The sequence below is a fragment of the Talpa occidentalis genome, unplaced genomic scaffold (genome assembly GCF_014898055.3).
Source record: "Talpa occidentalis isolate TD23 unplaced genomic scaffold, MPIMG_talOcc4v2.1 talOcc4.12, whole genome shotgun sequence".
In the NCBI taxonomy this organism is placed as follows: domain Eukaryota; kingdom Metazoa; phylum Chordata; class Mammalia; order Eulipotyphla; family Talpidae; genus Talpa; species Talpa occidentalis.
The window spans coordinates 72,628,224-72,647,661 of record NW_023601212.1 but is presented as its reverse complement, the minus strand read 5'-3'; the positions used below and the strand labels follow the sequence as shown (position 1 = coordinate 72,647,661).

Sequence of the window (19,438 nt, the reverse complement as noted above, 5' to 3'; positions counted from 1 at the left end):
TCCAAATATGCAGCCTAACACCTTGCAAAATTTCCACATTTAAAGAGCAAAGCCAATGGTCTGAGCAGCCTTTTTTTTTTTTTAAGATTTATTTATACAAGAACCGGGGTACAAGCCAGATGTGCAGGAGGGTAAGAGGATTCACCAGAGACAGAGTGGGGAACAGAACAGGCAGACTGACCCAAATACACTGCTGAGGGGAGCAGCGGGTGAGACAGGAGAGGTCTGCTCACCATGGGTATCTCCATGGCCGGCGGGGATCAAACTGGCACTGCAGAAGGTGCAGACAGCTTCACAGCGCTGCGCTCAACCGCCTGCGCCACCAGGGAGGTCCCTGAGCAGTTTTTACAAAGAAATGAAACAGAGCTTTATACCTGAAAGATAGAATCTGAAAACAATAACTTAATATGTGGTACAAATTGGGATTATCTACTAAAGACTACCCAAAAAGGCTAATAAAATCAAATTTATCAATCCTAACAAAGCAAGGGCAATTGAATTGTGTTTAAATAATGACACTAAGACAATGATTTCTATTTTCGTTTTAGTTTTAAAGTGGGATTTTCAAGCAACAGGTTAATAAATGCCTAGTCTGGTTTGGCAACACTTCAAAAAGATTCCGAATAACCTCACAGGGTAAAATGAAAACTCTCAAATCCATATTTATGTGACAAGTCCGTGTTCTCTAGCCTCCTCACACTGCTCGCATGGGGCTGTCCTGGGCACTGTAGGATGGTGAGCAGCACCCTGGCCCCACCCATTCCATGCCAGGCGCACCTTCCCCCCCGCAAGGATGTTCCCACTGGGAATGACTAGGGCATGAGGTGAAACAGCCAGGGACAGAGATCCCTGCCTAAAGCACAGCAGATGAGCCATACCACATGGACAAGCCACACACACCGCCCCTTCAAGTTTCTGGGTTTCAATGAGTATCACTAAAATATTTTAGGTTTTATAATAATTTGTCAAAACAACTCTTTCATATTAGTTCCTAAAACAACCACATGACACTTATATTCCTTATTTACTCGTTTTCATCTTAGAATATGGAAAAAGTTTCATTTTCGGCACCCAAACATAGTCCGAGTAGGGGTAGCATAAAAGTTAGACTTCATTTATCTATTTTATTGTAAGAAAAGAGATCCTGCTTCCACAAAGGGTCTGGATGCACTATCTTCCCTAAAAGTTGGGTTTTTCCCTTCCCATCTTACTTCTCTGTTCAACAGCTGCTGAAATAAATTTGATTTCCTCTCCTGACAAATAGTAGTTTTCCTAAGCTTTCCATGCCCAAGATCCCCGTTACTTCATTAGCCTGCTATTTGACTAAAGGGGGGGAAAAAAAGGCGTCCCTGCATATGAGCATGACTCAATGTCCGGCCTCCAACAAAACCAAGCAGCTCTGGGAGCCCTTGGGAGAAAACAATATTTCTCCTTCAACTCGGGGACAACATCTCTCCAGGGGACAAAATTCAGTTCTGGCCTTCCCCCTATATACTTGTGCCAAGCTGTGACCAGAGAGACTGGGCTGAGGCATCTGGCGTTGCAGCAGCTGAGGCTTCCAGACAAGACTTAAATGTCCCGTGTTTGTCTCCCAGGTGCCCAAGTGTGTAGCAACATCAGAGACAAGGCGTGCAGCGGCATCAAGTGCCCAGGTGGCACTGCAACATCAGGTGCTGGGCAGTGTGGCAGCATCGGGTGCCAAGAGCAGCAGCCAATACCCACGAGACCAGCAGAAGCGTATCTTGACCATTTGCTCAATTTTCTGCAAACCCACGGGGGCTGCCCTGCCTTGAGTGCTGCTCCTGACAGCTCTGCTTCCACAGATGTCTGGCTCACTTCAAAGACAGTCGCCTTTCTTTCTAAAGATGGATTTACTGCTTAAAACAGACTTCTGTGAACCTTTCGGCAAATCCTGAAAGTGGCACACAGTGGAGACGTGGGTGGCTCTGCAAGCCTGTGTCTGGCATGGAGCCGTCCCTGTCCCCGGGCGCCGCACAGTCTGTGGCCCAGAACAGCACCTTCCCGGTGTTCAACCTATCACACGTGCTGGCGGGCACCATCCTGACCAACCACTCAGGCGACCTCTCTGAGCACCAGCAGTATGTGATTGGCCTGTTCCTCTCGTGCCTCTATACTATCTTCCTCTTCCCCATTGGCTTTGTGGGTAACATTTTGATCCTGGTGGTAAACATCAGCTTCCGAGAGAAGATGACCATCCCTGACCTCTACTTCATCAACCTGGCGGCGGCGGACCTCATCTTGGTGGCAGACTCCCTCATTGAGGTGTTCAACCTGGACGAGCAGTACTATGACATCACTGTTCTGTGCACCTTCATGTCCCTCTTCCTTCAGATTAACATGTACAGCAGCATCTTCTTCCTCACATGGATGAGCTTTGACCGGTACATTGCTTTGGCCAGGGCCATGCGCTCTGGCCTATTCCGCACAAAACACCATGCCAGGCTAAGTTGCGGCCTCATCTGGATGGCCTCTGTCTCTGCCACCCTCGTGCCCTTCACGGCTGTGCACCTGCAGCACACCGAAGAGGTTTGCTTCTGCTTCGCTGACGTCAAGGAGATACAGTGGCTGGAAGTTACTTTGGGCTTCATCATCCCCTTCGCCATCATTGGCCTCTGTTATTCACTCATCATCCGGGTTCTTGTCAAAGCCCACAGGCACCGAGGCTTACGTCCCCGGAGGCAGAAGGCCCTGAGAATGATCTTTGCCGTGGTCCTTGTCTTCTTCATCTGCTGGCTGCCCGAGAATATCTTCATCAGTGTCCATCTCCTCCAGCGCACACAGCCGGGGGCCGCACCCTGCAAACAATCTTTCCGCCATGCGTACCCCTTAACCGGCCACATTGTCAACCTTGCAGCTTTCTCCAACAGCTGTCTGAACCCCCTTATCTACAGCTTCCTTGGGGAGACCTTCAGGGACAAACTGAGGTTGTACATTGAGCAGAAGACAAACATGTCAGCTCTGAACCGCTTTTGCCACGCTGCCCTAAAGGCTGTCATTCCAGACAGCACAGAACCATCTGACGTGAGGTTCAGCAGTGCAGTGTAGAGACCACCGGGGCAGCACCAGCAGAGAGCTAAGATCATGTTCCTCACAGGACCGCACCCCAGGCTGGTAGGAGAAAGAATCGGCCATGTTACGTCCTAAGTCTTGCTGGGATCACCACCATGGACACTGTGCCTCAGCTGCAACCACACCTGGCTCTAGAGAACCTTCAGCTGTGACCACACCTGGCTCCGGGGAACCCTCAGCTGCAACCACACCCAGTTCTGGGGAGCCCTCATCCTTGCCCATACCTGGCTCCAGGGAACCCTCAGCTACAACCACACCCAAGTTTGGGGAGCCCGCAGCCTTGACCACACCTGGGCTCCAGGGAACCCTCACCATGAGCCATATGATTGTGCACCATTTCCACAGACTGCAACTCTCCACCTGCTCCCAGCGGCATCACGTGATTGACGGGAAAACACAGGACCAGTGCGTCACTCACGCTCCTCTGCACACACTGGTGCAGCAGCCGCTTCTGATGTTGGCCAACAAATACAAAAAGGAGGAGGGCATTTAAGTTCAAGGTGAATCTGACATGGATCTGCAGTCCTGAGGAAAATGAAATCTGGAGACAGAATGTGGCATGTTTTCCACATCTATGGCTTATCTCATTGGTACAAGTGAAGAAGTACTCACATGGTAAAGAGGAAGGTGAGGCAGAGCTTCTTCCATGCACACACGGAGCACTCTTCACCTCCCAGAATAGCCACCTCACCACACCTATGCCAACACCTGAGTGACACGTGCCACTGACACCTGTGAGTGACACCTGTGCCAATATCTGAGAGTGACACCCATGACTATACCTGTGCCCTCAGCCGTGTTAGCTGATGACCTGTCTCTAACGACATCTGCCCTGCTCTCCTCTCCATGAGGCCTATCTGGTCACTGTCCACTCATGGTGTCTCTGGCTCCATGTGAGGTTGAGACCTAAGTGTGCGGGTCAGGGACACCACAATATAAGACTGTGCGGCTGCAGAGTTAGCCTCTATAAAATAATAGTGGGAACAGTGGCAATGCCAATGTAAAAAGTTCTCATTAAAATGTAAAAAAGGTAAGCTGGACACTGGGAGGCACACAGCCTCTGTCAATAAAATTGACTTCTGTGATGATTCTTCTAACTGCTCTAAGAAGTTCCCTAAGCAAGTGAGAAACAGGGTGGGGATGGGGGCCTCAGTAGCAGTCACTTTCACTGCTACCTCACAAAAAAAGGTACTCACCCTCCCAGAGTCCAAAACTCACCCACTAGCCTCGTACTGTCTGAGGCCAATACCTGAACGAGTCAATGGGATGCAACCTGGCATGATTAGGATGTCCGCAACTTCTACTGCCTAGCCACTGGGCACCAACACAAGTTTTACTGAAGTGCCCCACAAACTCTCACTTTTCCAGAAGACTCTGTTTCAGGATATGCAATGATGTCTCACGGAACAGCAGTCTAGGAGTTCCCTTGTCTGATTCTAGCACAGGCTCTGCATGTGGGGTTCATCTCCCCAAAAGGGCAATGAGAACAGGATCTGGCTACCTTGGGTAAGGCCTTAAGAGTCTTTACATGGGCAGGGCTTCCGGAAGGACAGTTAGATAATGCTTAGGTGATAAAGAGGAACCATTTATTTTTAATCTAATTGTAGCCACCCCATCAACTAGGCAGCCGGAACAGTCCTCTAATAGGGATATGAGCCATTTTTAGTTTTTTATAGATTTTTATGGGTGCAAATCTCCTCCAAGAAAGAGAGTATTTATCTCAAGTAGATATTTGCATTTCCTAAACTGTGAATCTGAAGAGGTACCATCTCCAATGGCTGCAGTCTTAACACTCACTTTGTAAATAAACATCCCAACTCAAAGGGTAAATGGCCTTCCTAGGATGGTGGTTCCGCACCACTAGAGACGTGTCTAAAGTGCCCATGGGTGGCTGAACAGGTTTGCCTGTGGTGGCATCCTGCAGATTATCTGCCCTCCCCCTGAAATGAGGGGGAGTATGATTTAGATGCTTGAATAGAAGTCTTTTTTTTATCTCTCCAGACCCCCAAAAGTTGCCAAGTCCATGAAGGGTAGCAACGCCACGTTTATGTGCCTTGCTTTGTAAATGAGATGCTTTTCCATCCATGTCCTCTGAGCACCCAGTGAAACGACTGTCCCCTGAGAACTGCTTCTAGAGACAGTGCTCTGCCCAGCGGAGGCCCCTACCAGGTCAGCAGGATGTGCCAGAGCAGTGCAATCTGTTAAGTCCCATGGGGGACATCTTATGGATGAGTGCTTGCTACTAAGTTCCCCTTTGACCTCAATGTTGGCAATTCCAAATCGCAGAACGTCAGCACAGACTGAAGTTTCATCATGGAGCTCTAACTACGCACAAGGGGAGCAGCAAATGCTTCACTGTCTCCCAGCTGGAAAAGTGGTGACAGGAGATGCTTTCCAAACATGCTGAGATTAGAGACCCCAAATGTTTAACTTCTAGCTCCCATAGGGGAGGGGTGGGTGGAACAGAGACAATGTATAAGGCAATTCAGCCTCATCTCTGATCCATCCAGTCAGCGCAGGAGGTGCATATCCATCATTACTCAGACAAAGAAACTCATGCCTAAGAGTTCATTACTGCTCAAAATCTTAACACAGCCAGAAAGCAACTAAGCCTGCCTCGAGCTCCAAAGTCCATGTTCCTTCCTCTATAGCATGGGCAACCTCTGGTATCTCACAGACAAAAGCAAATCCTGTACAACCCACATGAAGCCAGGGCACCAGGGGCATCAAGAGGTCAAGCAGGGTCAACGGGCCTAATCCTTTTCCAAAGCACATGAGACAGGATGTTCAGGGGAGGCAGAAAAGAGATCCCTTCAAGGATGCCAGGGCAGGAATTGCATCTGATCAAAGTCCCAATACATGGATAGAGGACAGGACCCCAGTCTCTGAAGAATTCCTCGCGGGGGGCTGCCGAGAATGGCAGAGTCACTCCCCAAACTGCAGCTGAGAGAGCTACCATCCAGGGGTTCCCAAACAAACCATTCAGAATAAACCTTCCCTCCTTGCACATAACAGACAGCACCTTGAAAGCCTGAAAATGTCAGCCTGGCTCTCACACACATGCTTGCTGCTGGGCTTCTACCACAGGGCCCTTCTCGATTTGCCCACGCTGTGGGCACAGGTCAAATGGGGTTGGATCATAGCTCCTGTCTCCAGCTTCTCAATACCCACATCCCGATCTATAGAACTGAATGTCCTATCAATGGATGGGGCTGCTGAACATGTGGGTACAGGGCAGAGGTCCTGACTTGTCAGCGGGGTTCTCACTGGGCCAGAGGTTGGACCAGTGCCTCTGAAGTCTCTTTTTACCTTGAGACCCCAGAGCTCCTGTCTGGGAGACACAGTCAAGATCAGCGTCTTCTCTGAGGCTCTGTGCACAGCCAGCCCCATTCAATCACAGGCTCTTCTCAAAAGCATTTATATAAGAGCTGAGGCTGATTTAATTATTTTTGGCAGAAACACCATGAGATAAAAATCAAGGCGTTTGATTGCTTTGTGTTTCCTAGTTACCCAACTCTCCTGAGCACTAATGCTCCTTAAACCCCACGCAGAGCTCAAAAGTACAGAGGCATAAGCACATGGGCAACACTGGGGCTAGCACCAAATACAATTTTATCATTTTCTTTGTGCTTAATAATTAAGTCTTGATCATCAGGGTTACACAGCCTGTCCTTCCCTCCCCAGACCACAGTCCCCTAGGTGAGGGGAGAGGCACTCAGCTGCTTTAAGGCACTCAATTCCTCTGTGCAGACATGCCACCTTGGAGGAAGGGTGGGGGACGCGGGAAGCAGTTCTCAAACTACTTCAGTGTACCATGACCTGAGCAACAGTAAGTGTGCTCATGTTCTCAAAGTCTGAGTTCTCACAGTAGTAGACAGAGATACAAGCAAGGGTTGCGAACCCTTCGCCCAGTCCCTGGGAATGGGCTGGAACTGGAAGTATCTGTTTAAACCCAAGAGTTCTAAAATAACAATATGTGCAAGAATGTGTGCAGTGTGTACATGTGTATCTGTGTGTGTATGTGTATGCAGTGAGCATACATGTGCACAGGGTACATGTGTGTGAACAGATGTATATATTCCCTAGCTCTGTCTGACCAGCTGCGGGCCTGCCAGCAACCAGAACTTGGTCTCTAATACTATTACCCCAGAAAGACAGGGCTCCTTGGAAAAATAGCCAATTGGCACTGGGGCAGGAAGGCCCATGATGAGCCTAGGAACATAGTGTCCTGCCAGAAGGTAAGAAAAGTTTCAAGAAAATGACAGGATCATGTCAGGACACGGGACCTACTTAAAGGGTTCTCATTGGCCAAATCTGGGCCAATTTGAGCATCAAGAAAATTAGAAAGAGTAAATAATTATAAACTATTGAAAATTAAGGATCTATGAGTCCATTCCAATAGTAAACAGATATAAATAATATTAAAATAAACAAAACACATAACAAGGACTGAAAGAATGAATAAATTAATAAATGAACAAATGGGGAGGATTCTGGCTTATGGCAAAGCACTGACTGCTTGTGGTGCCAGTGAGGGAGGGCTGAGTGGGGACATTGCCTCTGGCCTGCGCAGACTAAGCTAATGGAATTACTAATGGAAGCCTGAGGCACTGGGCAGGGTAGGGGCTCCGCAGAGCCTCCCTTGTTATCCCTCCCCCCAATTGCTTTAAAGCAGGAAACAGTGACCACACACCAAGTACTCGCCAGGAGCACGGCCCGCCCGAACAGGACTCCTGGGAAGGGTATGTCTCCACATCCTAGTCTAATGGGGAGAAACATCAGAAAAAAAAGTGCAACCATCCAAAAAATAAAAGTCTTAAAGAACAAGCAGCAGGAGCACTTCACAGCGAGGAGAGGTAACAATACACAGTTAATTGCAGCATCAACCCCAGATGGGGGGACTTACTAGAAGAAAAGAGCTATGAGGGTAGAGGAGTCAGCAGACAGAAACAGAACCCCTAGAAGCTGAGACTGAGAACTGTATTGTGGTTAGGAGAGGATGCGACTCCTTTTCTTAGGAGAGGCACGGGACAGCATCTACATCTTGGGGATGTGCACACAAAGGCAGTCAGCACACACACAACAACAAAATGTGTGGAATGCTAATTCCATGCCGTGTGTGTGCCAAAAGGACTGAAAACAGGCATTCAGACAGACACTTGTGCACCAGTGTCGACAGTAGCTCGATTCACAGCCACCAATGAGTAAACACCCAAGTGTCCATCAACAGACAGACAAAATGTGGTCCATCCGCACAGCGGAATATAATTCAGCCATAAAAGGGGATGAAGAGTTGATACATGCTTTAAAGTGGGCGAACTTTGAAAATACGATACTCAGTGAAAGAAGCCAGACACGCATATGGAGGGCTCATTTATATGCAATGTCCAGAAGAGGCAAATCCACAGAGACAGAAATAAATGGTGGTTTCCACTAGTTGGGGAGGAGGAGATGGGGTGACTGCTAAAGGGGACCAGGTTTCTTTTGGAAGTGAAGAAAAAATTCCAAAATTAGATAGTAATGATGGTTGTACTAAAAACCACTGACTTAGACCCTTTAAAGGAATGAATTTACGGCATGTAAATTATATCTCAATAAAGATGTTGTTTAAAAAGAAGAGGCAAGCTCTGCGTCACTTTTCCTACAGGTGGTTCCCTTCTGTGGAAACATGCTAGTCTCTGCACAACAGTTCACTACTTTTGAGGTAAAGGGACCTGTCTGACAGCACTCGTGTGTTTATAACCCACAAAGGGGAGCGAGCAGCCCCTACTCTGCCAGTCTTCATTAGCAGCCACAACATATCCTGAAAATGGAAAGCCTTCAGCCATCAGGAATCCTAGAAGCTGTCCTCTAATTTTACTGTAACTCTTCTAATTAAAGTTCTATCATCTTACTTACTGCCTAGTAATTCAAGTTTTATTTTCTTTTCCACAGTGAGAAACTAATTATCTGCATGTCTTTTGATATGCTTTTAAATTAAAACGAGAGAAGAACATTAGTGAAAATTAAAGCTGAATTTACTAAATCATGTTCTTGGATCTCCTCACATCACCGAGATTTCAGTAGGACCCCGGAGTCTGCACAGACAGGCCAGGGTGGGCCCAGTGGCCCCTGTCACCGTTGACCCTGCTGACCTTCAGGTCACCACTTCTACCGGGAGCAATTTGCTCAGAACTCTGGGAAATGAAGCTTTATGACTTGAGCTATTCTGCAAGTCACTTTTTCATGATTTATACTAAAAATCAGACTCAAGGGGAGTGGAAGGTGTGACTGGCCATAGGGGTATGTGCCTCTCCTCTCAGCCCAGTGAGAGGTCAGAACACCTTTGGGATCCAAATTATCTTCTCCATCGGAGCTTATAATTGAGATGCGGTCAAGAAAACCTTCTACTTATTGAAAAGATTGACCACTGAGAAATGTTTGCTGCCCCTTCCTGAGGCTAACAGTGTGGGACTGTGAGATTTCGGCACTTTGCATTCCCAGTGGTTTGGTGGGTTGCCAGCCGGAGGGGCTAGTGTTATCTGTAAAACACCCAAAGCATCCCAAGCCCAAATGCACAGTCAGCCTTCTGGTCAGAGCACCTTGCCCACTGTGGCCACAGGCACAAACCACACCCCTGAAAGAGCTACCACAGCCCATGGTCACTCAGAAGTCCTCTGGGAATGGGCTCCAGGGCCAAGAGTGGGGAACCCCAGAGAAGTAGGTCTACGCTATGCATCAGAGCAGGTCCTTCAAAAATCAAGTGTGGTTTGCACAACTGCTCCAGGTGCCCTGAAATAGCATCAGCTTCCAGGAGCATGAGATTTGGGAGAGCCCCCCAAAAGGCTCCTGGCATCCTCAACGGCCCTGGACCCTTGCACAAACTACAGGGGGGTGGGAGGGAGCATGTGCACACCCTAAGTTTCCACACACCCAGTTCTGTCGTCAGAAACACGTCCGCTGCTCTGAGCTAATCTGATTTTTACCATTGTCCAGTGGGTGGGTGTCTCGCCTGGGAAAAAAGGTTTTAAAAGCCAAAGGAACACAAAACAAAAATGCACCCAAGCTTGCCTATAATTCCAAGTCTTTAACTGGGGAAGAATCAATCTAACACTTATCACAAGAAATCATCTGCAAGGAGTCCTGGAAAGATTTCAGTTATTATTAGGAAAGTCAATGGCCCCCTCCTCCAATCTCTTCAAGGGGTTTGGTGCTGTTGAGTACCAACAGCTACTGATAACAGGCCACTTAAGGGGTGTGGGGGGTACAATGGAAGGAATAGCTTTTAACGCACAGTTGCTATTTCCCCTCCCCAGCCAGGACAGCTATTAAGTGCTCTTGCACCTCCTACCACCTGGTCCAATTTCTCATCTGCGTGTCCGGCTTCCCCAGAGGAGGCTGGATTCCTTGAGAAAATGTGCTCAACTATACTTATCTGCAGCTCCCACCTGTCCCAGAATAGGGCTCTGCGTGGGGCCAACTGTCTGAGTGCTCATCGCAGGGTGGGTGAGGACCATGGCTTATGTTCTGAGCTTCCCCGAGAACACAGGTTGAGTCCCATCAATCCTGGAGACCTGGGCTCTTGCAGGGAAGTCATAGTAAACAATTCCACAAGCCAGAAAGGCAGGGTCACCTTTCTGGCCACCGCCATGCTGGACCACACAGTCCGTGGCAAATAAGATAGCTGCGACTCAAAGATGTAAATTGCCCAGAAATAAAGAAAATGACCGCAACCTGTCTCAAATTATTAGTTTATTCTTTTACTTCCAAGAAACAGTGGTCGATGCCTACATGTTCCTCAGCAGTTACAAAGCAGAAGGTTCTGGTCCTCAAGTCTCAATACAGAACTCTCTCTAGAATAGCAACAGAACTTTCTTGGGCATGAAGACCCAGTTTCAAGGCAGTACCCAAAATCCATCACACAGTCTACTGAGGTCACTTAGGATCCCCATCCATTCACTATGACCACAATGGAAATGGCTGCATCAGGCAACATGTAAAATGAAACACCTCAGAAGCATGTCACATCTGAAACAATGGGAGCCTCCTGGACCAATTTCTAGGGTAAGGCTGGAAATGAAAGTGATAAGTGGCTGAGGGCCGCAGTGAGTGAGGGCTCAGAGAACAGCATGGGGCTGTCACCTGATGTTCAGGTGACCCTTCTCCCCAACCCTCCAAACATACATGTGGGCATGCACTCATGTGCACGCGTGTGCGTGCACGCACACACACACACACACACATCCAGAGCAGAACAGATGCTGAAGTGCTCAGAAACAGGTCACCTGTGACAATGAGAACATAGTCTCCGATGACGTGGACACCCATAAGTCCTAGGGTGCGGCACACACACTTTGGACAAGATTCCTCATTAGCTACACCCAGATGCCTTCAGGCACTGACAAAGGCTCCCTGTTAAAGAAAAAGTCACCCCAAGCCTTAGAAACCCCCCAAAGTTTTTTTCAAAAGCAGTGACCAGGAAGTAGTCAAAAGAAGCAGGTAAACAGTAAAAGACTACACAAATATTGGGTTGTCAGAAAAGTTATTTTTTTTCTGTGTTTTTCAAGCAAAAATGCATCATGACTTACCCGACAACCCAATAGAAACAGCAGAAAACAACAGACACAAAAACAAACTCACACAGACATCATGTTGGAATATAAAATGTGGATCCCGAAACAAACTTACTTATCACATTTAAAGAAACAAATGTCAAACTTGAAAATGTCTACAGGGAACATAAAACTATAAAAAGAAACTGAAGACAGAATCAAATTCTCAAAAAGCACAGAACTTCCCAAAACACAGCTCATGTGAAATAATTTGAATAGACTATAGCTATTAAGGAAATCTAACTTATAATTTAAAAGCCCCTAAAAAAGAAGTCTCCAGGTTCGGATGGTTCCACTGGCAAATTCTACCAAACATTAGAAGAAAAGAAGAATCAACACTAATTACCCTTATACAAAAAACAGACAGTACAAAAAAGAGAAAACTACAGACCAACAGCCTTCATAAATGTAGATAACAAAAATCCTTGACAAAGTATTGGCAAACAGAATTCAGCACTATATACAGATCATTATATCCCGGACCATGTAGTTTACTCCAGGGACGCAAGGTTGACTGATACTCAAATTTTAATGACCATTGTAACACAACACACTGTTGGCTAAAGAAGAAAAATCCCATGACCAGAACAAGGGAGAAGGTTCTGGCAAACATTCAATCTCCATTCATGATGAAAACTCTCAGCAAAGGAAAACTAGAGAATTCTCTCAGCTTGATGAGGATCAGCTATTCAGTGTGGGAAAAAATGGATATGGACTCCAGAATAAACGTAGGGCCTCCCTGGTGGTGCAGGGGTTAAAGACAGCGCTATCAAGCCATCTCGAGCCACTGCAGCACAAGTTCGATCCCAGGCTGGCCAGGGAGCTGACCCACATGGCGCACCAGACCTCTCCTGTCTCGCCTGCTGCTCCCATCAGCAGTGTATTTCAATAGACCTACCTGTTCTGCTCCCACTCTTTCTGGTGAATCCTCTCACCCCCACACCTCTGACTGACACCCCAGTTCTTGTACGTATAAATAAATCTTTAAAAAAAAAAAAAAAGAATGAAGGGTAATCAACATTCTAGACTTGACTTTCATTTGAATCAGGAAGGCCCACTGAGAGCCCAGATTGTTCATAGGAAGGAATCTGACCTTCAAGTGAGAATAACCTGAAGGAGGCAGGGACAGGGAGTTCAGTGACGAGGCTACTCTCTGATGGGGGCAGGATAGGAGTGATCTTAGTGGGAGAAGTCTGGGGTGTCCTCAGTCAACAGGATTCTCTGATGGGCTTGATATGGGGTGTGAGAGAGGGGAGGTTATAAGGGAGGGGAGAGAAGGAATAGACAGAAGAAACTAACACCGTGAGGCCCACTCATGTAAGGTCCCAGGAAGTCAGAGCCAGAGAGAGAAGGCAGATGGGGGGCAGGGGCTGGGGAGGGATGTTAATGGGGACAGTTCGTTTTGCTTGAGGAAAAGAACTAGAGCCGGACACGCTGGGTGCTGGCACAGCCATGTGAATGCGCTTAGGCCGCTAAACTGGACGGTAACGTGCAGAGGTGGCTGACCAAGCTACTTCATACATGTGTGTTTTACCACAGTAACAGGAGAGCAAATAGAAGGATTTTTGCCAGAGCAAGTGCAGTGGTGGCACGCTGCTGTCATTCCCATGGGGACGGCTGTGGCAAGAACACCATGGGGAAAATAAGGACTTGGATTCTGGACAACCACATTTGAGTGACGTATAGACAATCCAGGGGGTGCTGAGCACCAAATGGATTTAGGTCTGAGGTGCAGGAGTCTGCTGCAACCAGGTCATCTGAGTGGTCTTGAGGTGCCCGGGGCAAGTGCGGGTGGAGCAGACACTGAGATGGCACAATGCGTACAAATCTATCAACGTGCTTCCAGTCTGTAAACCCAGGACTTCTGCCTCATATGCCACAGCAATTTTACCTCAAAAAATACAGGAAGAAAAAATTGAGAGCCGACAAGGAGACGCCAGCAGGAAAAGGTCATGCCAGGAATCTCAACGGCTCTGGTGGGAACGTGGATGGTGCAGCCACCCCTGGGACACTTTGGGGTTAAAGGCTACCTTTAGAGGGGCCCCCAGTGACCCTGCCCCCTGATGTTCACACTGTGCTGAAGGCAAAAACCCACCCTGGGATGCAGCCCACTTCCTGGGCTGGCTGGTGCGTTCTCACTTTGATGAAGCTCCACGCGTGGCAGGCGCCAGAGAGCCATGTGTACGGGACACCCCTCACACTCTGCCTGTTTTCAGTGGACTGGGAAGAGGGGAAGGGGCCATTTTCCTGGGTGGACATGACCCTCACTCATACACACCACCTGCTTTTGTCCTAGCAATTTGTTAGACCAGCTTCCTCCAGGGGCCCAAGATGGAGGTGGCCGGAGCTTCCTTCTCCAGAATAGTCTGTCCCCCTTACAGAAATGGCAGAGCAAAGGGATTTAGTTCCGGATCAGGATGTAACATCTTGATGCTTCCCTGATGGCCGAGAAGGTACTTAGTCACTCACCACAGCTGCCGTTAGATGCAATACGAGACTCAAAGGGGCCACTGCCTTCGGGTGTCACATTGTGCTGCAGCCCTGAACCCCTTCACCCTAACTGGGTGTCATTTCTAGTCCCTTCATTCTTCCATGCTTGCAGGGATGCCTGTATTCTCTGCCTCTGACATACACCCCAAGTTGACCACTGTGGGTCCAGGCCCCGCCATCTTTACCAAGAGCGCCACTGGTGTTTCAGCTTCACTCAGCTGCTTGGCCCAGGACTGACTACAGATCACGCTCTTCCCTGCAACCCAGACTTGGCAGCAAGTAGAACAGAGACCATCGCTCCTGTCCCTTTAGCCGAGTGCTGCTCTGTCCGGGAAGCACCCACCTGTCCTGGCATGGCAGATGCTTAGATATTTCTTGACCCACTCTCTCTGGGGACCCATCTGGATGGGGTCTGGAGTGTGTGCTGATGCCCTGACACATCTGTGAATTGTGGGGAGAACCCAGCACCCTGTCTGTGTGCAGAGGTGGCAGCGGGTCCCCTCTGCAACAGCCCCTGTCTGTGCAGGCACAGGACGGCCTGAGCCCTGGGGCCACGCTGCATGCGGGGGCTCAAAACCCTCAGCTCCTAGTGTGAGGGAGCAGTAATGCCTGGTGTCCAAGAATTGGCAGAATGAAAAGATAGCCTATGTCAAATGAAGGGCACACAGAGTACACCCCAGAAATGTTTTGCCTGATTATTTGCCAAATAAATAGCATCAAAACAATTAAAAAGTAAGATTTAAGAAGGGATCCCCGCCACCCCCTTCTGCTCTCTCAGAGTCACACTCTGTCCTTCCCGTCCCTTTTATAAGGACCCAGCTTTCTGACGCGGGTAAACTCTATGCAGGTTTGATGTCATCTTTGATGACAGCCTTAATTTAACACGTAAAACCAAAGCGTTCCCTCTTTATAAAAAACATATGCATTGTGAAAAACATAGGAAATATGGAAGCTGAAAGAGAAATGTTTGTTATATTGGCATATTTATAATTTTTTACTAAGTATATTTTAAAATACAGTTGGCGTTTAGGTTTTCCCACATAGCTTTATCACAAGTAGCTGTGATAAAGCACAAATAGTGATTAAACTGTTGTTGTTGTTTCTTTATCCTTTTGCCCTTATTGAGTTTGAACCAACTTTGAGCAGCCAAGGCAACATAGGGCCACCTGGGCTTGGCAGCCTCGTCCTTCTCTTTCTGGTGGCCCAAGCTTGTCCCTGTACCAGCCCTCCAGGGAGGCCCCGGGAGGAGTGGTCCCGGTGAGTGGAAAATCCCTCCCATGGTTGATGGCAGGGCCCACCCAGACCTGGGTCTCTGCCCCAGTGCCTGGCTTTAGAAAGGGGATGTCATGTAGTCTGTCTCTGGAAATTATTGTTCATAGCTAAATTGGATATTTTAAAGCTTGAGGGAAATTTTGTTCCAGAGGCACCAAGAGCTTATTTGTAGTGCGTGTGTGTCCCTTCACTGGTAATATTGCCCGCGGCTGCCATGTCTTCTCCCTTTAATATAACTGTTTAACATTTTCTTCCCTTAGCCTGTACATATTAATAAAATAAAACACGCAGAAGTTGAGAGTTTCCTGTCTCTGCCCTTTCTCCTGCCAAGATTATCTCCACTTCCTGGCTATTCAAAGGAAGCCACTAAATTTATTGTGTGCAGCTAAGTGCCTTGCTACCACATTTATTTAAGGAAGCTTATTTCATTATAACATCACTAATGTTTATAAGGAATATTAGTCACTGGCTAATGAGACAATATATACAAGAAAGTTCTCTAGTTTGGGGTCTGAAATGCCAAAATGACTAGAATGGGCAGAATATTTGTTCAGTCTTTTCAAAATTATTTTTGTAGTGGTATGAAAAGAGTTCCCAGGATGGAGTATTCACAGCTGGGAAAACAGTTGCTGCTTTGAAGATGGTTTTCCCAGGCACAGAGCTCAAGTCTCCTGCTGTTAGAAGCATAAACAGTGTCTAGTTTAAGCTTACTATTCTTGTGGTAATTTTTAGTGGTTTTAGGATGGCCTTTCCCGTCTAAGCTGCGCTGTCCCCTTTCAGGAATCTGCTTTTACAAACTCGGAGGAAATCATTACTTCCATTTGCCCAAATACATATCTGGGTGCAGATGTGAAGGTGTGGACATCAGAACAGATGTATACATGTCAGAGACCACCAGCTCTTACTACTTTGTGCTCCCAGATACCATTTTAAAAAGCTAATCTGTAGTCAGGAGGCTGAGGTCCTGACACCCTGTTGACCATCAGGTTTGGTCTGAGTGATGCTGTCTCCACATCCCCAAAGCCTCTGTGGGCTGATAGAGCTCTGCTCCTGCAGCTAAGCACACGTACCCACTAGACTAACCCGGCTGGACACATGAGACTGGTGTAACCAGTCCTTTTCTAGCACTGTTCAGGGTAGGAGCTAGCAGTCTGGACTGAATGCCAGGGAATATGTGGCTCAGCAAGCAAGATGGGCTCTTAAGTATTTTGTAATAAATCAGAAATTAGGATGTGATACAGAGCTATACAGACCTGTGTCAGATAAGATTAGGCTCACCACTGTGACAGGGGAGCCTGACATAGCACCTAAAACAGAGTAGAAATTTGGATCACAGAGTAGCTGGAAGAACACATGAGGCAGCGCCTGTGAAAGGTGGCACAGCACTGGGCCACGGTGAGCACTCGGTAAGGACTGCAGTGATTCATTGTTTGAATAATAAATGAAACATGCCCTGAATTCTTATGTCTTAGATCTCACACCAGAAGTCAAGCTGCATCAGATGTTTCATCAGTAAATGTCTGATATTACAACTGGTTTTAGAGACTGAACCACAAATAAAGGGTGATTTGTGCAACGACAGCCTTCTCAGCCACGATGTTCCGAGAGGACCACTCTAAAATGCCATGCTAATGACTACCAATAATACCGAACAGCTGGTTTTTTTTTTTTTTCTTCATAAATACCTGCTTCTGCTTTTATACTTTCAACTGAAGGAAACTTCACTCTGAGGACGACATGTTCATCCAAGCCCAGCACAGATGCCAACTTTAGCCAGATGGGCTAGATGTTGTTGTTGCCTTAATGGCTGATTCCTGGCAGTCACGAAGTACAGAGTTGGCTCCTCTGTGATGGTGAACCCTTTAGAATGAGGTTCAGAGCTCCGCTCCTCAGGGCCAGAGGAGAGGGTTCCATGCTCTTTTATTTTGGCAGCTCCCTGAATGTTGCTCACAGAGTGTTTGTGTCTGGAGATGCATCTCTATACTTTGCTAGACTTGGCGTTGAATGCTCCTAGAGGGCAGGCTCAGGGGATCCCAGGTCAGCCGGGAGGTGGATAACGTGCAGGCTGCATGTATGCAAGCTGTGTGTGAGTCTGAATTTGCAAGTGCAAGCAGGTGTGAGTGCATGTATAGGCACATGCATGTGTCTCTATACATGTAAACATGCATGAATGTGCATACACATGGTTGTGAGAACATGCTGCGTGTGCACGCACACATCAACATGCACGTACAGATACATACAGGACTAGGGGTTTGTGGGTACAGGTTCTCATGCTCATAGAGCACCCTGGCACTTGGCAGTCATTCCTATGCATGGGTTTGCCTTCTGTCCTAGTCCGGGTACCTTGTTCCTGATTGGGGAACTGGGGCTGCACTTGTTCCTAGAGGTGAGGTTAGCCCCTGGCTGAGTGAAAAGGTGGGAACTGCTAAGCAGTTCTGTGTATCTGGCTCTGCTGGCCACAATGCTGGTGTGGACAAGTGGGCTGCCTGGTGCTCTCATCTGGTTCTCTGGTGACCTGGGTGCCGCCAGTATGTCTAAGAGGGAGCATGGATTTACAACTAGGAATGGAGATTAGAGATGTTCCCATGCATATAAATTGAGTTCTCCTGTAGCTTGTGTTTTGTAAGAAATGCACATAAGTGTCATTTTCTGTGTTTCTTCCTGTCCTGTGTTCTCTTCCTCAAAACAAACAGCCCCACAGCTCTCACGCAATCTAAGTAAGCAAGCTGAGAATGTGAACTGTCCTGAGGTTATACAACCTTGTAGAATTTGGATTCAAACAGAAAACTTTATTGCAGAAAAACAAAGAAAGGGAATTATACTTCCAAAGAGCAGACACGGAGTGCTCCTCAGAGTGGGGCACTTGCTTGAATAATGGGTGGCTTATTATTAGCCAGGAGCCCTGCAGCTGTGTGGAATTGGAGACCTAGGGAACCAAGAGCCCCGCCGGCACCCTGGGCAGCTGGCAGCAGGGAGCTGCCCTGAGTGTGTCTCGGAGAGGCAGTATCTGAAAGTAGACAGGAATTTATTTATTTATCTCCAGCAGGCAGGTCCAGCTTCAGAATAAATTATTTGTAGATAATTCAGTCATAATTCAGTCTGATTATTTATATACATTCTGACAGATTAAACTTCACTTGAGAATTTCTAAGGCAAAATTGTATACTTCTCAAGTGTCAGGGAAGCAGAAAGCCAAAAAGCTATTTACAGGGGATGAACTCACATAAGCTTGATGGGCAGCCTCCATCCTGAGGCATCGTTTACCCAGTGCCCTGTGGGTTGCCAGTGGTAGTAGGACCAGAGGGTCACAGGGAAAGTCCCTCCCACACCTGACCACACACCCTGGAGGTCATCCCCAGGGCTTTGAGGGACAGACAGGTACCTTCAGGGCAGTTGTGTTTCTTTTCTTCCCTCCACTCCCCTGTCATGTTCCCGCCCTTTCCAGCCATCTCACATTCATCTTCTCTCAACCTTCCCATTTGGGGGATGTCCTTCCTCCATGAGTCAAGGAAGAAGTGCTTTCTCTCTCTAAGCGTCTCATTCTGTGTCAAGTTACGAAAGCCATTTTTAACTTCTAGCATTTTTTTAACTTAAGTTTATAAACAGGTTCATGGACCATGGGGTGGTGTTTGAAATGCCCTTCAGTTTTACTGAAGAAGTAAGATCATTGTATCTGGGAAATGGTAGCGACTTTGGTATTAAATTCTAGTTTGAGACCAGACAGCTGTGACTATACAAGGAGAGTTTTGTCAAGGCTACATCAGATATTATGTGTGGTGGATGCATGCTTTTTCTCTCCTCCCCCTTTTCATTCTAAAATACACCAATATGGGACAACATACAACTTACAAGAAATTAGCTCTGCTGGCTCTTACTACTCTTGCTTTTCTACATGCGTATCCATGCGTGCATCCCTAAGTAACAGTTTGACTTTCTTGTATTTGAATTTTATGTGGATGGTGTAGTATATTTCTTTGAGTATATCTTGTTTT

At 47.4% G+C, this 19,438-nt stretch overlaps 2 protein-coding genes across 2 annotated transcripts in view; one reads left to right on the top strand and one right to left on the bottom strand.

Annotated features, from left to right (window-relative positions):
• Positions 1–19,438, bottom strand: part of CUNH7orf50 (chromosome unknown C7orf50 homolog) — a 115,935-nt gene that overhangs the window by 82,936 nt on the left and 13,561 nt on the right. The window lies entirely within an intron of this gene.
• GPER1 (G protein-coupled estrogen receptor 1) lies at positions 1,653–4,065 on the top strand. Its single transcript, XM_037506728.2, has one exon. The coding sequence runs from the start codon at positions 1,966–1,968 to the stop codon at positions 3,064–3,066; it is 1,101 nt and encodes a 366-aa protein (XP_037362625.1). The 5' UTR covers positions 1,653–1,965; the 3' UTR covers positions 3,067–4,065.

Bases quoted from the DNA above. Each gene is read 5' to 3' on its own strand.
- GPER1 (XM_037506728.2), top strand. From the start codon at position 1,966: ATGGAGCCGTCCCTGTCCCCGGGCGCCGCACAGTCTGTGGCCCAGAAC.